The sequence below is a fragment of the Carcharodon carcharias genome, chromosome 19 (assembly GCF_017639515.1).
Source record: "Carcharodon carcharias isolate sCarCar2 chromosome 19, sCarCar2.pri, whole genome shotgun sequence".
Classification (NCBI taxonomy): domain Eukaryota; kingdom Metazoa; phylum Chordata; class Chondrichthyes; order Lamniformes; family Lamnidae; genus Carcharodon; species Carcharodon carcharias.
In genome coordinates, this window is record NC_054485.1 from 75,954,734 (window position 1) to 75,974,801 (window position 20,068).

The 20,068-nt window shown below is 42.2% G+C and overlaps 1 protein-coding gene across 1 annotated transcript in view; it reads right to left on the reverse strand.

Moving 5' to 3' along the window:
• Positions 1 to 305: 305 nt before the first annotated feature.
• The window catches only part of LOC121291468 (H-2 class II histocompatibility antigen, A-U alpha chain-like), a 79,996-nt gene continuing 60,233 nt past the window's right edge, over positions 306 to 20,068 (reverse strand). Inside the window, exons 3-5 of the mRNA XM_041212693.1 lie at positions 15,934 to 16,215; positions 6,756 to 6,903; positions 306 to 642 (exon numbers count right to left, since the gene is read on the reverse strand). Coding sequence (XP_041068627.1) covers positions 6,758 to 6,903; positions 15,934 to 16,215 — 428 coding nt within the window. The 3' untranslated portion in view covers positions 306 to 642; positions 6,756 to 6,757. The remainder of the gene's footprint in view (positions 643 to 6,755; positions 6,904 to 15,933; positions 16,216 to 20,068) is intronic.

Here is a 20,068-nt window from a genome sequence, read left to right on the forward strand (position 1 = left end):
GAGATCAGATGTACTATACTTAGCCTCCATCTAACTTTATCTGTATATAGTCTCATCTTTAAATAAAGAACACACTTTATTGTTTCACTAATCTTTGTTGTGTGATTGGCATATCTATGCCAAATAGAATGACATAACAGCGCTCACCTTATCCCACCAGTCAGATTTCCCCTCTAGCGGAGCGACATCATTATCCAGCAGGGCTTTGCCATCCTGCGAGCCCATTAAACAGAAAGGTACAGAACATTGTGGTGGACAGATTATTGGGACAAGATGGTAAAATTAGAGCCATGATAAACTATTAATCCAGAGATTTGTACAAGTTTTAATGAAATCTGTGGCACCACAAATACCTTAATGATCTGACATTTTCATGAAAAACAATACAAGAATAGATGTTTCCAGCAAATTAGTCTACCTTCGAAAAAGATGATTTAAAAAACATTTACAAATTCTGACATAATTGTATCAAAGTGAGAATAAATCAATGCTCCATTAGATCAGGAATGCGTTTCAGTTCACTGCTGCTTCACACGAAGTGATGAGAGGATGCGATGCAGGATTGAGGATATATGATGCAGTTAGAGAGCAGAGTGTGGCAGCAAGAGGATGTGATGTGGTTACATGTTTATTGTCTTCCATCTAAATTGAAACAAAATCATCAGAAACACATTAAAATCTGGGAACACTGATTTCTTACCTCATTACATGTGCATCAGCGATTTAGGCTTGTCTTAGTATAATTTGTAAGATATGAATGTAAATAAATAATCAGATTTTCTATCTGAACGATGTCACCATATACAAAGGGCAACAATCACCATCTGTTGTAAGGTCAGGACAGATAGGGTTTGGATCTAAGACCCTTTGTGTCTAGTATCATACTACTGACTGCCATCTCTTTTGAATCAGACTGTGGTTTGCTAGCCAAGGAGAGACAAGTCATGCATTAGACTTGAGATTAGACAACCACACCAATAAGTAGATTAGACATAGAAACAGAACGTTTACAGCACCCAAGGAGATCAATCAACCCAAAGCGCTGTCTAGAAAACAGCCATCTAACTGAATCCCACTTTCCAACTCTTGGTCTGCAGTCTAGTAGATTATACAGTTTCAAGTTCATATCCAAGTATTTTTTAAAAAATATGTTGAGAGTTTCTGCCTTTACCACCCTTTCCGATCGTGAGTTCCAGAGCCTCACCACCCTCTCAGTAAAAAGGTTTCTCCTCAACCCCCCTCTAGTCCTTCCATCAATTACTTTAAATCTTTGCTGCCTAGCTATTGGCCTCACTGCTAAGGAAAATAGTTGCTTCCTAACCATTCTATCTAGGCCCCTCAATTTTATACACCTCCATTAAATCTCTCTTTTGCCTCTTTTGTTCCAAAGCAAACAACCTGAGCCTATCCAATCTTTTCTCGTAGCTAAAATCTCCAGTTCCGGCCAATGTACACTCCCTGTCCCAGATTGTCTGGTGTCTGGATAGTCAGTGATCCGACGTACCCCCTAAGGTGTGCTATGCGACCCCTCAGAAACCCCAACACACTGACTCCGTGGAAATTGTCTGGGAAGTTGAACTTCTGATGAATAATTCCCCTGCTCCTCAGGGCCCTCCGAAAGTCTCCAAATCTGAGTCAGAGTTTGAGACTTTGAATGGTCCGACTTACTTACCTGGATAGTTACCCAGGAATTGTTGGACAGAATAATCCTAGTCTAACTCCTGAGTAGCTATACATCTGACCCCATAAGACATGGGAGCAGGAGTAGGCTATTCTGCCCATTGAAGCTGCTCTGCCATTCAATGAGATCATGACTAATCTGATAATCCTCAACTCCACTTTCCTGTCTTTTCCCCATAACCTTTGATCCCCTTACTGATTAAAAATCTGTCTATCTCAGCCTTGAATATAGTTAACGACCCAACCTCTAGAGCCCTCTGCGGTAAAGAATTCCACAGATTGACTACTCTCTGAGAGCAGATTTTTCTCCTCATCTCTGTTTTAAAAGGGCATCCTCTTACTCTGAGATTATGTCCTCTGGTCCTAGATTCTCCCACAGGGGAAACAACCTCTCACACCTACACTGTCCAGCCCCCTATGAATCTTATTTGTTTCAATAAGGTTGCCTTTCATTCTTCTAAACTCCAATGAGTACAGGCCTAATCTACTCAACCTCTCCTCGTAAGAAAATCCCTCTATACCCAGGATCAACTTAGTGAACCTCCTCTGGACTGCCTCCAATGCCAGTATATCTTTCCTTAGATAAGGGACCAAAATTATTCACAGTAGTCTAGGTGTAACTAGAACCTTGTATAGTTTTAGCAAGACTTCCCTATTTTTATACTCCATTCCCTTCGAAATAAAGGCCAACATTCCATTTGTCTCCCCTATTATCTGTTGAACTTGTTTTTTTAGCTTTTTGTGATTCATGCACAAGGACTCCCAAATCCCTGTGCTGCAGCTTTCAGCAGTCTTTCTCCATTTAGATATTATTCCTGCCAAAGTGCAGAACCTCACATTTTCCCACATTATATTCTATCTGCCAAGTTTTTGTGCCCACTCACTTAACCCGTCTATATCCCTCTGTAGACTCCTTGTGTCATCCTCACCACTTGCCTTCCCAATTATTTTTGTGTCATCCACAAACTTGGCGATAGTGTATTCACTTCCCTCATCTAAGTCATTAATATATATTGTAAATAATTGTGGCCTCAGCACTGATCCCTGTGGCACTCCACTGCCATTCTGAAAATGCCCCCCTTATCCCAACTCTCTATTAGTTAGCCAATCCTCTATCCACGCTAATATACTATTCCCAACACCATGGGCTCATCTTATTAAGTAGCCTCATGTGCCGACCCCTTACCCCCATGATTCCCTCCTGACTCTCCTCTTGACCTGACCTGATCCAACTTCACCAGCTGAATCCCTGACATTAACCGCCCTGACCACCCGACACCAACGGACCCGACCTCACCACCCGACTTCCCTGTGGCCCAACCTGGCCTGATCCCACCACCAAACACCTGATTTCATCACTGGCCCACCTACCACCTCACCCACCTGCCACTCCAGCCACCCACTTGCCTCACCCACCCTACCCCTTACCCACTTACTAGGCCGCACCACCCTACCCCATAATCACATACACATTCACCCATTCACTCCGACACTCACACTGAAAAGCTGTTTAATTGTCCCAGCTTTGCAATGCGTGAACACCTACCAGAATATGGCAGCAAGTGGCTTGGCTTTCCCAAACAATCTGGCACCATGAAGAAACAGTTCCACTGTAGGTGCGCTCTGCATTTCTGGAGAAGCTGGGATCAGAGGTCCTGGCTAGAAATGCGGAGGTCCAGTGTGGCGCAGAAAGGTAGGAGTCTCCCAGAGTGACCATGAAACTATCATCGACTGTCATAAAAACTCATCTGGTTCACAAATGTCCTTTAGGGAAGGAAATCTTCTGTTCTTACCTGGTCTGGCCTACATGTGACTCCAGAGCCACAGCAATGTGGTTGACTCTTAAATGCCTCTGAAATAACTTAACAAGGTCAATTCAAGGGCAACTAGGGATGGACAACAAATGCTGGCCTTGCCAACAATGCCCACATTCCATGAAAAAGAATAATCCAAAGATGATTGCCATTCTTCAGGAGATTTGGACCATTTTTTGTTGGAGTGCATGGTGATTGGCTTAAGTGCACAAGCTTTTTAAGTTTTTTTGCACGATAACTTAAAGGGGTGACTTGTGCATGGCCTACATGGGAACATTTTGGGTTGCAGATTGCCTGTTTAGAGGGAACATAATTGATTTTTTTTATTATTCACTTGGGACAAGCATTTATCCTCAAGTGCATTTAAGAGTCACCCACATTTTTTCTAGGTCTGGAGTCACATGTAGGCCAGACAGGTAAGGACAGCAGATTTCCTTCCCTAAAGGACATTAGTGTACCAGATGGATTTTTACAATAATCAGTGATAGTTTCATGGTCACCATTACTGAGGTGGTGTGTTACAGTTCAGTCACGGAGTCCAAGTTGCTGTGGCAACATCCACATTTACATGCATGTTGTAATCTGAAGCTGTGGGTAGTGATGGTAGAGGCTCCAACTTCCTTTTCAGAGGCAGGGATGCTACTGACTGTGCTTCAAGATCTGCTTATCACCATAGACTGGCTTTCAATTCCAGAATTTTAAAAATTAATTAAAAACTTATCAACTGAATTTAAATTCCAGCAACTGTCATGTTGGGATTTGAAGCCATGGCCCCAAGGTAAGCCTGGGCCTCTTGATTACAATTCCAGTATCATTACATCTACACTCCATCTCCTGGCAACATCTTTGTTAAACTCCTTTGTACCCTTCTATTGAAATTACCTCCTCCCTTAAATGTGATGACCAGAGCTGTATGCAGCTATAGCTGTGGTCTAATTGGTACTTCAAAAAAAAAATGATACTAGCATAACCTCCCTCCTCTTATATTCTGTGCCTCAACTAATAAGGGAAAGTATCCCGTATGCCTTCTTAACCAACTCAACATATTATACTACATTCAGTGATCTGTAGACAGGCACTTAATGGCCCTCTGTCCTCTACATTCGTCAGTAACTTATCATTTGTAGGCCCTTGCCTTGGTCCCAAATCAATTACCTCACATTTTTCTGGATTGAATTCCAATTGCCACTTTTCTGCCCACCTGACATATCTTCCTGCAATGTGCAGATTTCTTCCTCATTGTCAACATGGCCAATTTTTGTATCATCCACAAACTTCCTTCTTGATCATACTCCTTTAAACATTGATATGTACCATGAAAAGCGAGGGACTCAGTATTGAGCCCTGCAGTATGCCACTGGAAACAATCTTCCAGCCACAAAACACCTTTTGACCATTACCCTTTGCTTCCTGCCATTGAGGCAATTTTGGATCCAACTTGTCACTTTGCCTTGGATCCCAATCCGTCACGTGAGACCTTGTCAAAGCCCTGGCTGAAATCCATGTGAACATCAAATACACTAAGCTCATTGACCATTCTTGTAACCTCAAATATGGTGATCAAGTCAGACACAATCTTCCTTTAACTATTGCATGCTGACTACATTGATTAATTGCATGCTCCATTTTTATTTTGGAACATTTTTGTTCTGAACCCTATTTCCTCCCTGAGTGCCTCTCATGCTCTCATTGATTTACCTTCCAGTCCAAATCACATCTCAGCTCAGCAAAATTTTCCAATTGAGAACTTGTCCTTTTCCATAACTATGCCAAATTTAGTGAATTAGGATTACTACCCCAAAATGCTCTCACTGATACCCTTTTCACTTGCCAAGTTTCATTCCCTAAAACCAAGTTCAAAATTGCCCCTTCTCTTGCTTGGCTTGTTATGTCTTGGTTAAAAAATTCTGAATGCATTTTAAGAATTTTGCTTCCTCTGTGTCTTTCACACATTCTCTTTCAGTTCATATTAGATTAGTTGAAATTTCCTGCTATTACTGCCCTGTTCTTTCTGCACTTCTCAGAGACTTGCTGACACATTTGCTCTTCTATCTCCCTCTGACTGTTTGGGGATCTATAATACTCTTTTAACAGCATGACTGCCACTTTTTTGTTCAATCCTGTAAATAGCACTGGTGGAGGTTCCTTTGTGCAGCTGAATGCATGTTTCTACTTAGGAAAGTGCACCAATAGGAATGGAGGGACCCAAATGGCAGATCAAGTGTCAATTCAGGACTACACACTGGCTGTTGTCATGATCTGACCTCTTGTCATATTTCCGACAGATGCATGGGGCCTTATTGGCCTCCATGATATGATGATGAGCATGGATCATGCTGGAACTGGTGAGAACGGATGCCCCCCAGTTTTTTCCACCCAACCTGCTCCCACATCATGTTAAAAGACAACAATGATGTAACCAAAGGTTAGAGGTTAAAGATGAAAGACTGGTTATTGATGAAACAAAAGCTTCACATGGCAGCAGTTTTCAACACTTGGATTTTATGGCACAGGAGACGGCTTCATTGATGCAGCTTTAGAGAAGGAGGAGGCAAGACTAAGGATGGCATTAATTTAAAAAAAAGGTCTAAGGGTGGAATCTTCAATGGAAGGAAGAAGAATCTGCTTGTTGGAGCTGTAAGAACTGGAAAGAAACTGTTCTGGAGAATTGAAAATGAGATTTTTGTTGCTCCATCTAAAAGGCTTTGGAAGCTCATTAAGGATTAGAGTAGTCTAATGGAGATCAGGCTCATTCTTAAATATTTGTTGTTTCATTTAATTTGGGGTGTTCCTGAAATAGGGTTTCAATGGTCAGGAATTGATAAAGATTAGCAATGACAGCTCAATGTTATTACAGTTCGAAGAGGAGACTGTTATTTCTCTTCTGAGCATCCTGTTCTAAGAAGATACAGGGATTGTTATGCTCTAAGTGTTAACAGCTTTCCAGTGATGGTGACAATGGTGATAAATATGCTCAACAGAATAGCTGAAAGTAATTCAAAAATTAGATTAAATATTGGGACTTTATGATCCAGCTGCAATGTTGTATTGCAAAAGTATCCCACTCACCTGACAGTGCCAGCTAGCTCTTGCTGGGACCTCACTCAATTGCTGACTATTCATGTTTCAACAAAGCTATTATCTTGTCCACAAATGTGTACTTTGTTGCTAGGACCAGTAACTAACCAACAGGTATAGTTCTCTGGTTGAGGATCTTGTCCATTAACAATGCATAAAGATGTTCCTGTTCCCTGTACTTACCCCTAGATGCCATGCTGCAGAGCTTGCAGCCTCTGTCTCTCTTTGATCAGTAAGATGATCCCTACAACAGCACTGATGATTCCCAGAGTGAGTCCCAGAGCACAGATCACTGTCCCTGCACCAGACTTTTCCTCAGGCACTTCGGGTTCTGTATAGAGAGAGGCAAGAAAGGAATGAATGTCTCACAGTGAAACATATGGTGAACATAACACAGTGGAGAGACTACTAAACAAATCCACTCTCCTGGTGGAGAGTCACACTCATTACTTGTACACATCAATTTGGATGTCTGCTGGTCGCAAATGTCTATTATTCTATGAACTACGCACTCAAGAGGTCCATAATCTGATAGTTACTGCTGCTAAGATTGTACACAATATTGGTATGCCCACAGTAAGAGCCCAGTACGCAATACTGGGTGTCCCATTATAGAAAGGACATTAAACTCATAAAAAGCACACAGCATAGATTCACCAGGATGCTAACAAGAATGGGGAATGAGTTATGAGCAGGGATTTGAGATACTCATGGAATCATGCAGCAAACAAGGAGGCCATTTGGCCCATTGTGCCTGTGCTAGCTCTTTGAAAGAGCTATTCAATTGGTCCCATTCCCTTTCGTTTACTTCATTGCTCTGTAAACATCTTCTGCTTTAAATATTTATCTAATGACCTTGTGAAAGTAAATCTTCAATCTGTTTCCAATAATCTTTCATGCAGAGAGTTATTAATACCTGGAATATACTGTATTAAAAAAATTCTCCTCAGAGAATTGGCCTCTAGATACTTTTCTTAATTATTTTAAATCTGTGTCCTCTGGTTACTGATCCTCCTGCTACTAGAAACGGTTCCTACCTATCTACTCTATCAAAACCCTTCATAATTGCGAACATTTCTAATAAATCTCCCTTTAACCTTCTTTGCTCCAAGGAGAAAAACCCCAGCCTCTTCAGTCTCTCCACACAGTGGACATCCCTGGTGCCAACTTACACCCTCTCCAAGGCCTCTGAGACTATTTCCACTGAAGATAAGGATTAGACAAATTTTTATTTTTTGAATTATAAAGTGTTTTTATAGTGTGTTTTTTTGGTCTGGTTGGGGAGTCAGAAACAAACAGTCGTTAGTTTAAAATGGTCAATTAGAGTATGAGGAGAGGGTTTAGGAAGTTTATACAAGGAGGGCTGTTGCAGTGGGGAATACTTTGTCATATGGAATAGTTCAAGCAAAGCCCACTGTAACAATGAAGTGCAATTTGCAAAAAATATTTAAAATAGAAGAATTTGACCAGAGTGGGGTCAGTGGGATTAGTTTAGGATTGAAACAGGGTTATGGAGAGAGAGTGAGACAGTGGGACTGGTTTGGGTTTGACACAAGGATGCAGGGAGAGAATGGGGCAGTGGGATTAGTTTTGGATTGATGGAGGGGTATGTACCGAGAGAGAGGCAGTGGGGTTAATTTGAGATTGAAACAGGGTTATGGAGATCGAACAGGGCAGTGACATTAGTTTTGGGTTGATGCAGGATTAAAAAGAGGGCAGAATGGTGAATTAATTTAAAATACATAAAGGACAATTGGGGGAAAATGTTTCAGTTGAGTTAGTTAGGGATTGATACAGGGCTATGGGGATAGATCAGGTTTAGCTGTGTAGGGCTATGTTGTGGAGGGTAGTGTGATTAGTTTGGGATTGATACAGCACCAGTAGGCTATGTTTAACTTTAAGTAGATGCAGAAATTAAATCACAATACCAATGTGATTAAATGAAAATGCTGAGATTTAACACAATCACAACATCTACATCGATGAATAAAAAAGACAAGGTGGTCACGCCCGGCAGGAACTAAACCACAAGAGTTTATTCTCTTCCTCATAAAATTGCCTTCTTAAACCAACAATGCCATAAAAAGCAAATCAATTTGCATATAGCAAACAGCTTCTTCACATCAAAATAAAACCTCATACAAATATATGTTTTCAAAGAATACAACATCATAAATGTTAAACTGTTTTTCTGAAAAACAATCTAAACACATGCATAGGAATTGCAACACACGGTATGAATATGGGCTTTTGAGCATACAAATGCAGTTCACATGGGTGGATAACAGTGGAATACGAGAACAAACGTAAAATTATATGGAAAATACACAGTTGATGCAAATTTAAGATGCATAAAAAGGAGCCAAACACCTGAAAGATATTGACTATATACAACAATACTACCAGTGTAAACATAAAATACATGAAAAACCAAAAAATGTATATTTATAGGGGTAAACACTGGGTAGACTATAAACCCATGTGAGGGAAAAAAGTGAAATATTCCCAATAAGAGTAAGTTCACCTTGTCCTAGGCATAGAATAATCCTAAAACTTGAAGAGCGGAATCATCTATTCCCGTTTGTGGCGGCATCATCAATTTCTGCAGGAGCAGAAAATATCGGGAGATCGCAAAATATCGGTTTACGTCATCATAAAGCCAGTTTGCGATTGTCTGCTCCACCTGTTAATGGCGGGCTGTAATTCCTGCCACCACACATTGTGAACCTAATTTCAATACTTTAACATCTCACTATAAACTCTCCTCGCCCGAATCATCCCCCCACCCCCCGCACCCCCACCCCCCCACCCCCCCACCCCACGCTGGATCATCCGGGAAAGTTGGTTTGATTGTGCGCTGATGTGTTTCACAAATGTATATAAGCAGTGTATAACCTAGCACATCACTTTTAGGGGAGCTTACGGGCAGGTGTCTACCCAACAGACCAGTTGTAATGCAGGGGTGACTTTTCAATGATTGCAGAACTAGGCCTGTACTGGGGAAGGAGGATATCCCAGGGTGTGTGAGGGGCACATGTTGATCTGTGCAAGTGGCCTCAAGATAGTGAGGACTGAGGAGGCAGTCTCCAGAGGAGATGAGGCCAGATGGAGATGTGAGGGTGTGTGTGAGAGAATGAGTGGTGATGTGCCTTGAGCTGGCAGTGAGTGAGATGCCAGTGAACGTGTGATGGGCTTGAGTGTGGGAATTTAGAGTGATGAGATGGTTACCTTATCCTGGTGGCATGGAGGAGACCAGTTATCTTCTTTTTACACTAGATGGCCAACCTCTTCTGAGCAGCGTTGGCATTGATCATCACTGCCATCACCTAATAAACTGGAGTGGTGAGATTGCTGGATCTCCTATGGTCAGAGTGGGTTGGGGGCATCACGGCGGGCTCCAAAAGGCATTCCAGTGATGGGTCATGTCTTCACTGGAGCAGTCTTGGGCTGCAAGCATTGAGAACTGTGTGCATGGCTGCAGTTTAGATATAGCATCCAGAGTGAAGAAACGGTGTGGTAATGGTATGGCAGGCAATTCAGAGGCTGCCCGCCAGCGAGATGGTGTGTTTGCTGTGGCTGCATAATTAATGAGGCGGGAAGCAGATGATACAGCGCCAAAACCTGCATTACAGCTGGCGGGTAAAACGCCGTTTTTTTTACGCCTGCTACCAGAATTAGTGCAATTCTGGGACGATTCCAACCTAAATAGTCAGTAATCATTTATTGTTTTGAATGTCTTTAGGTCATGGGCTGAGTAACATGGGGGCACATTTGGCTCGCCATATTGCGCTGTGGGCAGGTTTAACAGGGTCTGCGTGGGACTTCTGCCGCTCACTGGGAGTAAGGCAGCGGGGTCCTTAGCCTGCACCCTTCCCCCCAATCAATGGCCCCCCCATCACCTCTGAACTCACCTCCAGGGCAAGGGCATTAAATTCAACTCAGTGTCTTCAATGCATAGCTGGTGAACAATGGAATTGGAGATCTGGTGTAAGAAACAGACTTGGCATGTGGGCTCCCCACAGTCAGGCACATTGTGGTTTACAAATTGCAGTGGGATTTTCCCAGACCCAGCTAGGTGGCTGACAGAGGCACGGTAGTAACTGACTGTGGAAAGAATGGTAGTGACATGGGGACTGGCAGAAACTTCATCCCTGCACCAGTTTCTCAGTGGCCTGCACAGGAAGTTTGCTGTCTGGGAACACAAGAATGGTTTTGACTACCAAGGTGTTTGACAGATGGGCAGAACTTCAATTGCACAAGGCAACCAGATGATTTGACTACCATGCAGTGTAGCACTGAAAAAGCCAGCAAATTTGAGTTTGTTGCCAGGGGCAATAAGAGTGGATACAAAGCCATGCTTCTCAACAGCACTGTCTATGATGACTCAGATGAATGTCTAGTCGGGGAGAGCTCTGAAGAAGGGTCAAACGGACTTGAAATGTTAACTTTGTTTTTCTCTCTCCACAGATGCTGTCAGACCTGCTGAGTTTTCTAGCATTTTCTGTTTTTGTTTCAGATTTCCAGCATCTGCAGTATTTTGCTTTTAGATTGCAAAGTACCCACAGATCAAATCCATCCCAGAATAGTCGTAGTCTTAGGGCCAGACAGTCGATATCACATCGTGACAGATCATGTAGCACGCATTGCCAGTTGTGAACAGTTGAGGTCATCTGCAAGTTTGATGACCATGTCCTCCAACAGAAGATCACATATCACAAAGCATATCAATGCATCAAGGACAGTTGTAGATCCAGACATGTCCAGGGCAGATTGAGTGTATACACAAACACCTTTATAGTGCCTGACCACCCCACAGTACTTCATTCAATATCCAGTTAATGGCATCTGGTGAAGGCATTGGTTAGATCTATTACAATGATGATGTGTTTCCACTGGGCAATCTTGTGTAAGATTGAGTCAACATCTGACATGAGTGAATGATGCAGCTTACTGGAGCGGCCAACATCAGTGAATGCGGCGACAAGCTGAAAACCCCAATGTGACTTCTTTATGAGAAATGATGGGTGAAGGTATTCCACAGTGATCCCCACATCTTCAGGCTGGGCAAAGACTCCAAGGCTTTCAAGATCATCAATTTTTCATTGCAACTCAACAAGTTTGTCTCTGCAGAGGCTATGGGCCCTGACAATATTCCAGCAACAGTACTGAAAACTTGTGCTCCAGAACTTGACGTGCCCTTAGCCAAGCTGTTCCAGCACAGCTACAAAACTGGCATCTACCCGGCTATGTGGAAAATTGTCCTGTACACAAAATGCAGGTATACTAGGGGAGGCGACCCTTTCAGTGTGGAGGTTGTATGGGTCCCATGTTGACAGTAGTCTTGAGGAGGTTATACAGGTCTCATGTTGATAGAAGCCTTCAGGTGGTTGTATGGGTCCCATATTGACACTAACCTTGAGGAGGATGTATGGGTCTCATGTTGACAGTAGTCTTGAGGAGGCTGAATGGTTCTCATGATGAAACTAGCCTTGAAGGGTCCAGCCTTGCCATTGTAACCTGGGAATGCTGGATTGAAAACGTCATCATAATCCTGAAGGGCTGCGTAGAACTTAGGAAGATGGTTGTGGCTGTTCGAGGTCAATTAACTCAGTTCCACGACACCATTGCAGGAGTTCCTCAGGGCAGTGTCCTCCGGCCAACCATCTTCAGCTGCTTCAATGACCTTCCTTCCATCACAAGGTCAGAAGTGGGGATGTTTGCTGATGATTGCACAATGTTCAGCACCGTTCATGATTCCTCAGATACTGAAGCAGCCCATGCGCAAATGCAGCAAGACCTGGACAATATCCAGGCTTGGACTGATAAGTAGCAAGTAACATTTGGAGTGAACCAAATTGGCTGACAACTCCTATCTGTGATGCTGGGGTCCTCCGGAGGAGGCTGAGGTGGATCATCTGCTCGGCGGCACTTCTGGCTGAAGACTGTAGCAAATGCTTCAGCCATATCTTTTGCACTGCTGTGCTGGTCTCTCCCATCATTGAGGATGGAGATATTTGCGAAGCCTCCTCCTCCAATGAGTTGTTTAATTGTCCACCATCATTCATGCCTGGATGTGGCAGGACTGCAAAGCTTAGATCTGATCCACTGGTTGTGGGGAATGTATTAAGTTTACAAGAATATTGAGAGCAAGAGAATGGAAGGGATGAGAGAATGAGAGAAGAAAGAGGAGAAAGAAAGGAAGGGAGAGAGTGAGAAATGGGGAGAGTAAAAGGGCAAGGAGCAAAGAGAGAGTGTGAAATGAAGGAAGGGAGAGTGAAAGGAAAGAGTAATTGAAAGAGAGAAAAAGAAACATTTTCTTTCCTCATTTGACTTATTGAAAAATTAAATATTTAAAACAAGCAAATCCTCTTGGTGGGGAAAACTGGTTGAGGGTGAGGAGCTTTCTGACCTTTCACCATTCAGTGAGTGGAAGTGGCTGGAGTGTTAAGGGGAGGTGAGTGAGCAAGGGGGAAGAGGAGAATACAGAGATCAAGTGAGCAGCTCAAAGGGGAAGATTGGAGCGAGGGGATGGGAGATGTATTTGGAGCGAGGGGGAGAGGATGACTGATTGGGGAGGGGGTGGAAAGGAAACCAAAGAGGACCAATGTTATCTGTATAATATCCAACCTAAATGCAACATGCTGTCCTCAGTGTATAGAGATAGAAAGAGAAGCAAAGGTTAGAGAGCATTAGCAATAAAATCAAGGATAGAGTAAGCCATAGAAAGGTAAAGCAGGAAAAACAGAGAAAGATCATCATAAAGACTTTATAAGCAAATAAGATCATATTCACTGACTAGACGTTGAGAGCTATTCATATATAGTCTCTAGATTGGGTTTACAATTCCTATTCCCTATTCAAATTCACTTAACTGCCAGCCACACTAATTACAGGGATTAAATACATCTAAATCACATTTCATTGCAAGGGATTTTGCCTATTTTTTGGTGAAAAACATAAATTGGAGGATAAATAAAGAACAGGAAGTGAAGTTTAAGGTGTTGATAGGAGCCTTTCATACATCAATGCTGATATGAACTCTTAGCTAATCAGACAAAAACAAAAATACCTGGAAAAACTCAGCAGGTCTGAAAGGATCTGCGAAGAGGGAGACAGTTGATGTTTTGAGTCCGTATGATCCTTCATCAGAACTAAGACATATAGAAATGAGATGAAATATAAGCTGGTAGAAGGGGTGGGACAGGAGAGCTCGGTAGGGGGCCAGTGATAGGTGGAGGCCAAGAAGAGACTGCCAAAGATATCATAGACAAAAGGACAAAGGAGTGTTGACGGTGGTGATATTATCTACAGGATGTGCTAATGGGGACATTAAGGGTAGTAAGCAGGACAAGCTAGTGGCAGATGGCCCTAGTGTGGGTGGGGTGGGGGGAAGGGATCAAAATGGGCTAAAAGTTGGAGATCAATAGATCAAAATACATTTAAAAATAGGAGGGAAAAGGAAAAAATATAGTTGTAAAAAAATTATAAATTATTGGAAAAGGGGGATCGGAAAGGGGTTGAGGATGGAGGAGAGAGCTTTTGATCTGAAATTGTTGAACTCAGTATTCAGTCCGGTAGACTGTAAAGTGCCTAGTCGGAAGATGAGGTGCTGTTCATCCAGTTTGCGTTGAGCTTCACTGGAACAATGCAGCAAACCAAGGACGGACATGTGGGCATGAGAGCAGGGTGGAGTGTTGGAATGGCAAGCGACAGGGAGGTCTGGGTCATGCTTGCAGACAGACTGAAGGTGTCCCGCAAAGCAGTCACCCAGTCTGCGTTTGGTCTCTCCAATGTAGAGGAAACCGCATTGGGAGCAGCGAATGCAGCAGACTAAGATGAGGGAGGTGCAAGTGAAATGCTGCTTCACTTGAAAGGAGTGTTTGGGCCCTTGGATGGTGAGGGGGGAAGTAAAGGGGCAGGTGTTGCACTTTCCACGGTTGCATGGGAAGGTACCGTGGGAGGGGGTTGAGGTGTAGGGGGGTGATGGAGGAGTGGACCAGGGTGTCCCGCTGGGAGCGATCCCTGCGGAAAGCCGCTGGGGGGGGTGGTGAAAGGAAGATGCGTTTGGTAGTGGCATCATGCTGGAGTTGACAGGATGATCCTTTGAACGCGGAGGCTGGTGGGGTAATAAGTGAGGACAAGGGGACCCTATCATGGTTCTGGGAGGGAGAGGAAGGTGTGAGGGCGGGATAGTGGGAGACGGGCCGGACACGGTTGAGGGCCCTGTCAACCATCGTAGGTGGAAAACATCCTTATCCTCCGCCATTTCCACCATCTCTAGCATGATGCTACTACTAAACACATCTTCCCTTCACCTCCCCCGCCCCTCCCCGTGGTTTTCCGCAGGGATCGTTCCCTCTGGGACACCCTAGTCCACTCCTCCATCACCCCCTACACTTCAACCCCCTCCCACGGCACCTTCCCATGCAACAGCAGAAGGTGCAACTCCTGCCCCTTATCATCCCCCCTCCTCACTGTCCAAGGGCCTAAACACTCCTTTCAAGAGAAGCAGCATTTCACTTGCACTTCCCTCAATTTAGTCTACTGCATTCGCTGCTCCCAATGCAGTCTCCTCTACATTGGAGAGACCAAACGCAGACTGGGTGGCCGCTTTGCGGAACACCTTCGGTCTGTCCGCAAGCATGACCCGGATCTCCCTGTCGCTTGCCATTTCAACACTTCACCCTGCTCTCACGCCCACATGTCCGTCCTTGGCCTGCTGCATGTTCCAGTGAAGCTCAATGCAAACTGGAAGAACATCACCTCATCTTCCGACTAGGCACTTTACAGTCTTCCGGACTTAATATTGAGTTCAACAATTTCAGATCAAAAGCTCTCTCCTCCATCCTCAACCCCTTTCTGATCCCCCTTTTCCCAATAATTTATAATTTTTTTTTTTACAACTATATTTTTTTCTTTTCTCTATTTTTAAATTTATTTTGATCTATTGTTTCATCTCCACCTTTTTGCCCATTTCGATCTCTTCCCCCCACCCCACCCACACTAGGGCCATCTGCCACTAGCTTGCTTCCCTTAATGTCCCCATTAGCACATCCTTTAGATAATATCACCACCGTTAACACCTGTTTGTCCTTTTGTCTATGACATCTTTGGCAGTCTCTTCTTGGCCTCCACCTATTCCTGGCCCCCTATCGAGCTCTCCTGTTCCACCAATTTCTACCAGCTTATATTTCATCTCATTTCTATATGTCTTAGTTCTGATGAAGGATCATACGGACTCAAAACATCAACCGTATCCCTCTCCGCAGATGCTGTCAGACCTGCTGAGTTTTTCAGGCATTTTTGTTTTTGTTCTAGATTTCCAGTATTTTACTTTTATTTTAATCAAATCTGTACTCACCCCAGAATACGGTCACAGACTCCTCCAGGGCTTCATGATTCACATGGCAGGAATACATATCTCCTGGACTCGGGGTGAAGTTCAAATATGTGAATCTCTGGAAGAAATAATCCTCTTTTATATAGTACTCTGTGATGAAGTCGCCATCAGTCATTGGTTCATTGTTCTTTTTCCACTTCATGGTGATGTGTGGAGGGTGGAATCCATCAGCATGACAGATCAATGTGTTGGACTGACCCCAATCTACAGAATTTTCAGAGTACATGGCAATATGAGGAGGAACTGTGGGAAGAGACAGGGCACGGCATGGGTACAATTAACCAATGAAATGAGGCAAGATTAACAAAACATAACGGTCTACAGAGGGTAGAAAGTGAGCAACTGTGACCAATTCACAAATTAGTAGTAGATCACCAGTTCAGATCTGAAATGAGACTACTTTAACATCAATCTAAATAAAGTAAGAGCTTACATTTGAATAGTACCTTATCATATGACCAAGTACCTTACATTCAATGATTTCCACCATATGTACAGCAAGATGCCGAAAATAGCAAGTAAAATGAAAGACAAATTCATTTGCATCTGGTAGTGTTGGCTGGGGGATAAACCTTGGTCAGGGAGCTGGGAAACTTTTTGCCCTTCTTTCAATAATGCCGTGAGGTCTTTTGTGTCAAACTCCGAGGGCAAATTGGACCTCAGTTTATCATTACAGCCAAAAATTCAATCAACGATCTCCCAATGCTTCAGTTTTGTTTTGAAACAATCAAGGTTGTATTTCTTAGTCACCCTGAAAAGGTGATGCTGGGCCCTACTGAGGGACTAACTAAGGAACAGTCTATTTTAAATATAGTATTGTGCACTGAGACAGGTTTAATTGGTAATCTTATGTTAAGGAAGAATCTGGGGAAGAGTAATTATAATGGGCTAGAATTTTAAATTCATTTTGACAATGGTATGGTTAAGTCTAAAATAGAAGTCTTAAAATTATATAAAGCTAACTTGAGAGGTATTTGCAGATGAGTTGGCTGACCTAAAATTGGGAAATGACATTAAAAGACAAGATGACAGGTAAATGGAAAACATCTAAACAAATAACTCCTAACAAATACACATTCCCTTGAGGAATAAAAAAAATTGGAAAAGTGGTATAGCCATGGCTAACTACAGAAGCTAAAGATAGTACAAAACAGAATACTGCAGACGTTGGAATTTAGAAAACAGAAAATGGTGGGAAAACTCATCAGGTGAGGCAACATCTGTCGAGAGGTAAACGGAGCTCATGTTTCAATCAGAGACCTTTCATCAGAAGTTAAAGATAGTATTGGATTAAAAGAAGCAGTTTACATTGGCTTACTACACTTTTTAGAAACAGAGTATTAGGGGATTTTAAAAATCAGCAAAGCATGCTCTAGAACTTGATAAGAGAGAAATAGAATGAAACTAAACTAGCAATAAATATAAAAACAGATTGTAAGACCTCCAAGAATAAGAGAATAATGACATCTTAGGCAGATGGGCAGAATTATACAAAAGAATTATTCTCTAATGAAAGAGGGAAAGAAACAACCATTACAAAGAAAGTAGAAAGACTGCCAATCGTGAAAACAGAAGTAATACAAGCGATCAAGGAAATGAAGAAGGGTAAAGCTATGGGACCAAATAACATATGCATAGAAATGAAATTGGCATTAGAAGAATTTTGATTCCAAGAGATCCTTGTAAGCCACTATTTATAGCACTATCCAAAAGACCAGGTGCAACAGAATGTAATCTGCTTCATGAGTCACATATCAAAATCATTCTAAGAATTACCATGAGAACACGAAGCAGAATTAGACCAGAGATATCAGAAGAACAAAATGGGTTTACAGAAGGAAAAGGAACAAGAAATGGTGTTGAGAATTATAATGGACAGAGCAATAGAAGTCCAACGTGATGTTTGGCTATACTTTATACATTAAACCAAGACATTTGGCAGAAAGTGAGGCATGAACAGGTGTCTGAAATACTTCGTAACCTGGACAAAGAAAGGAAAAATTTAAGACTGCTTCAGGGCTTATATTTGGAATAAAAGCAACAGACAGAATAGACAATGCATATAGTGAATGAAAAGAGGTAAAAAGAAAAGTGTGACAAGGCTGTGTTCTGTCTCAAGATCTTTTCAATCTTTACAGTGAAATGATTATAAGACAGCTATCAGAGTTACCAGAAATTTCAGTAAGGGGAGGAGAGTGGGGAGCTGGAGAAGGAGTAGCAGAGAGAAGGGGGAGGATAAAGGCGAAGACAGAGATGAAGATGTAGAAGACGAAGGTGACAACAAAGAGGAAGAAGAAAGAAGAAAAGGAGGAAGAAGAAGAAGAGCTTTTACAAGCATGTAAACAGGAGGAGGGTAACAGATGTAAATGTGGGACCCTTAGAGGCTGCAACAGGAGAAAAACAAAATGATAGAAATGTTAAACAAATAGATGACACAAAGAGCATATTGGAAATTATGGGCAACAAAGGATCTAATAAGACATGAAGAACTTAAAGTAATTAACATTAGTAAAGAAAATGTACTGGTGAAAATAATGGGAAACAATGGCCAACAAATCTCCTGGATGGCCTACATACTACTGTTTTAAAAGAGGTAGCTATAGGAGTAATGAATCAATTGTTCTTTATCTTCCAGAATTCCCTAGATTCTAGAATGGTTCCAGTGAATTGGAAAGTTGCAAAGGTAACTCCGCTATTCAAGAAAGGAGGGAGCGAGAAAATAGGGAACTAAGGGCCAGTTAGCCTCACATCAGTGGTAGGGGAAATGTTGGCATTTATTAGTAAAGATGTGGTAGCAATGCACTTAGAAAATACATAAGAACAAAAGAAATAGGAGCAGGAGTGGTCCATTTGGCCCCTAGAGCCTGCTCTGCCATTCAATAAGATCATGGCTGGCTTGCCCCAGGCCTCAACTCCTCTTTTGTGCCAGCTCATCATAGCTCTCAATGGTGTAGTAAGCCTGAATATTGGGAGGATTTTAAAAATCAGCAAAGCATGCTCTAGTAATTGATAGAGAGAGAGAGAAATAGAATGAAACTAAACTAGCAAGAAATATAAAAACAAATTGTAAGACTTTTAAGAATAAGAGAAAAATGACATCTTAGGCAGATGGGCAGAATATACAAGAGTTATTCTCTAATGAAAGAGGGGAGTAAACAAACATTAACAAAGAAAATAGAAAGACCGCCAATTGTGAAAGACATAAATGGTTAAGCTGAAAGAGAAATCATATTTAACAAATCTATTAAAAGTTTTTTTGCAGGTATAACTAATAGTGTAGATAAGGGGGATTCAGTAGATGGGCTATATTTTGGTTTTGAGAAGACATTCAATAAATTGCCTCACGTGTTGCACAGAAGATTAGGGATCATGTGATTGAGGTAATATATTAGCATGGACTAGAGAATTGGTTAATGAACAGAAAACAGAATAAGAATAAATGGAACATTTTTGGTTGGCAAGCTCTTACTATTGGGATGCAGCTAGGATCAGTACTTGTGTGTCATCTGTTTACAATTTATATCAATGACTTGGATTAGGGTTCCCAGTGAACCTAAGTTCGTTAATGACACAAAGCTAGGTGGGTAAGTAAGTTGTGAGAAGGATGTAAAAAGGCTACAAAGGAATATACACAAGTTTAACTGAGCTTACAAGAAGATGACAGATGCAATATAATGTAGAGAAATAATAAATTATCCACTTTGACAGTGAAGAATGGAAAAGCAGAATATCTTTGCAAGGTGAGAGGCTAGCAAATATTAGCATTCAAAGGGTGTGGGGTTCTTGCACATGAATCATAGAAATCTAACATGCAGGTACAGCTTGGCATGTTAACCTGTTGGAGTATAAGAGTAAGAAGTCTTGCTGGAATAACATAGGGCTTTGGTGACACCACACCTGGAGCACAGTTTTAGTCCCATCTCTAAGGAAGGTTAGACTTGTCTTAAGAGGGAGCACAGCAAAGATTAACCAGGCTGATTCCTGCAATTATAGATTGAGCAGAATGGGTAGATATTCTCTGGCGTTTAGAAAAATGAAGGTGATCTCATTGCAACATCCAAGATTCTGAGAAGGTTTGACAGTGCAGATGCTGAAT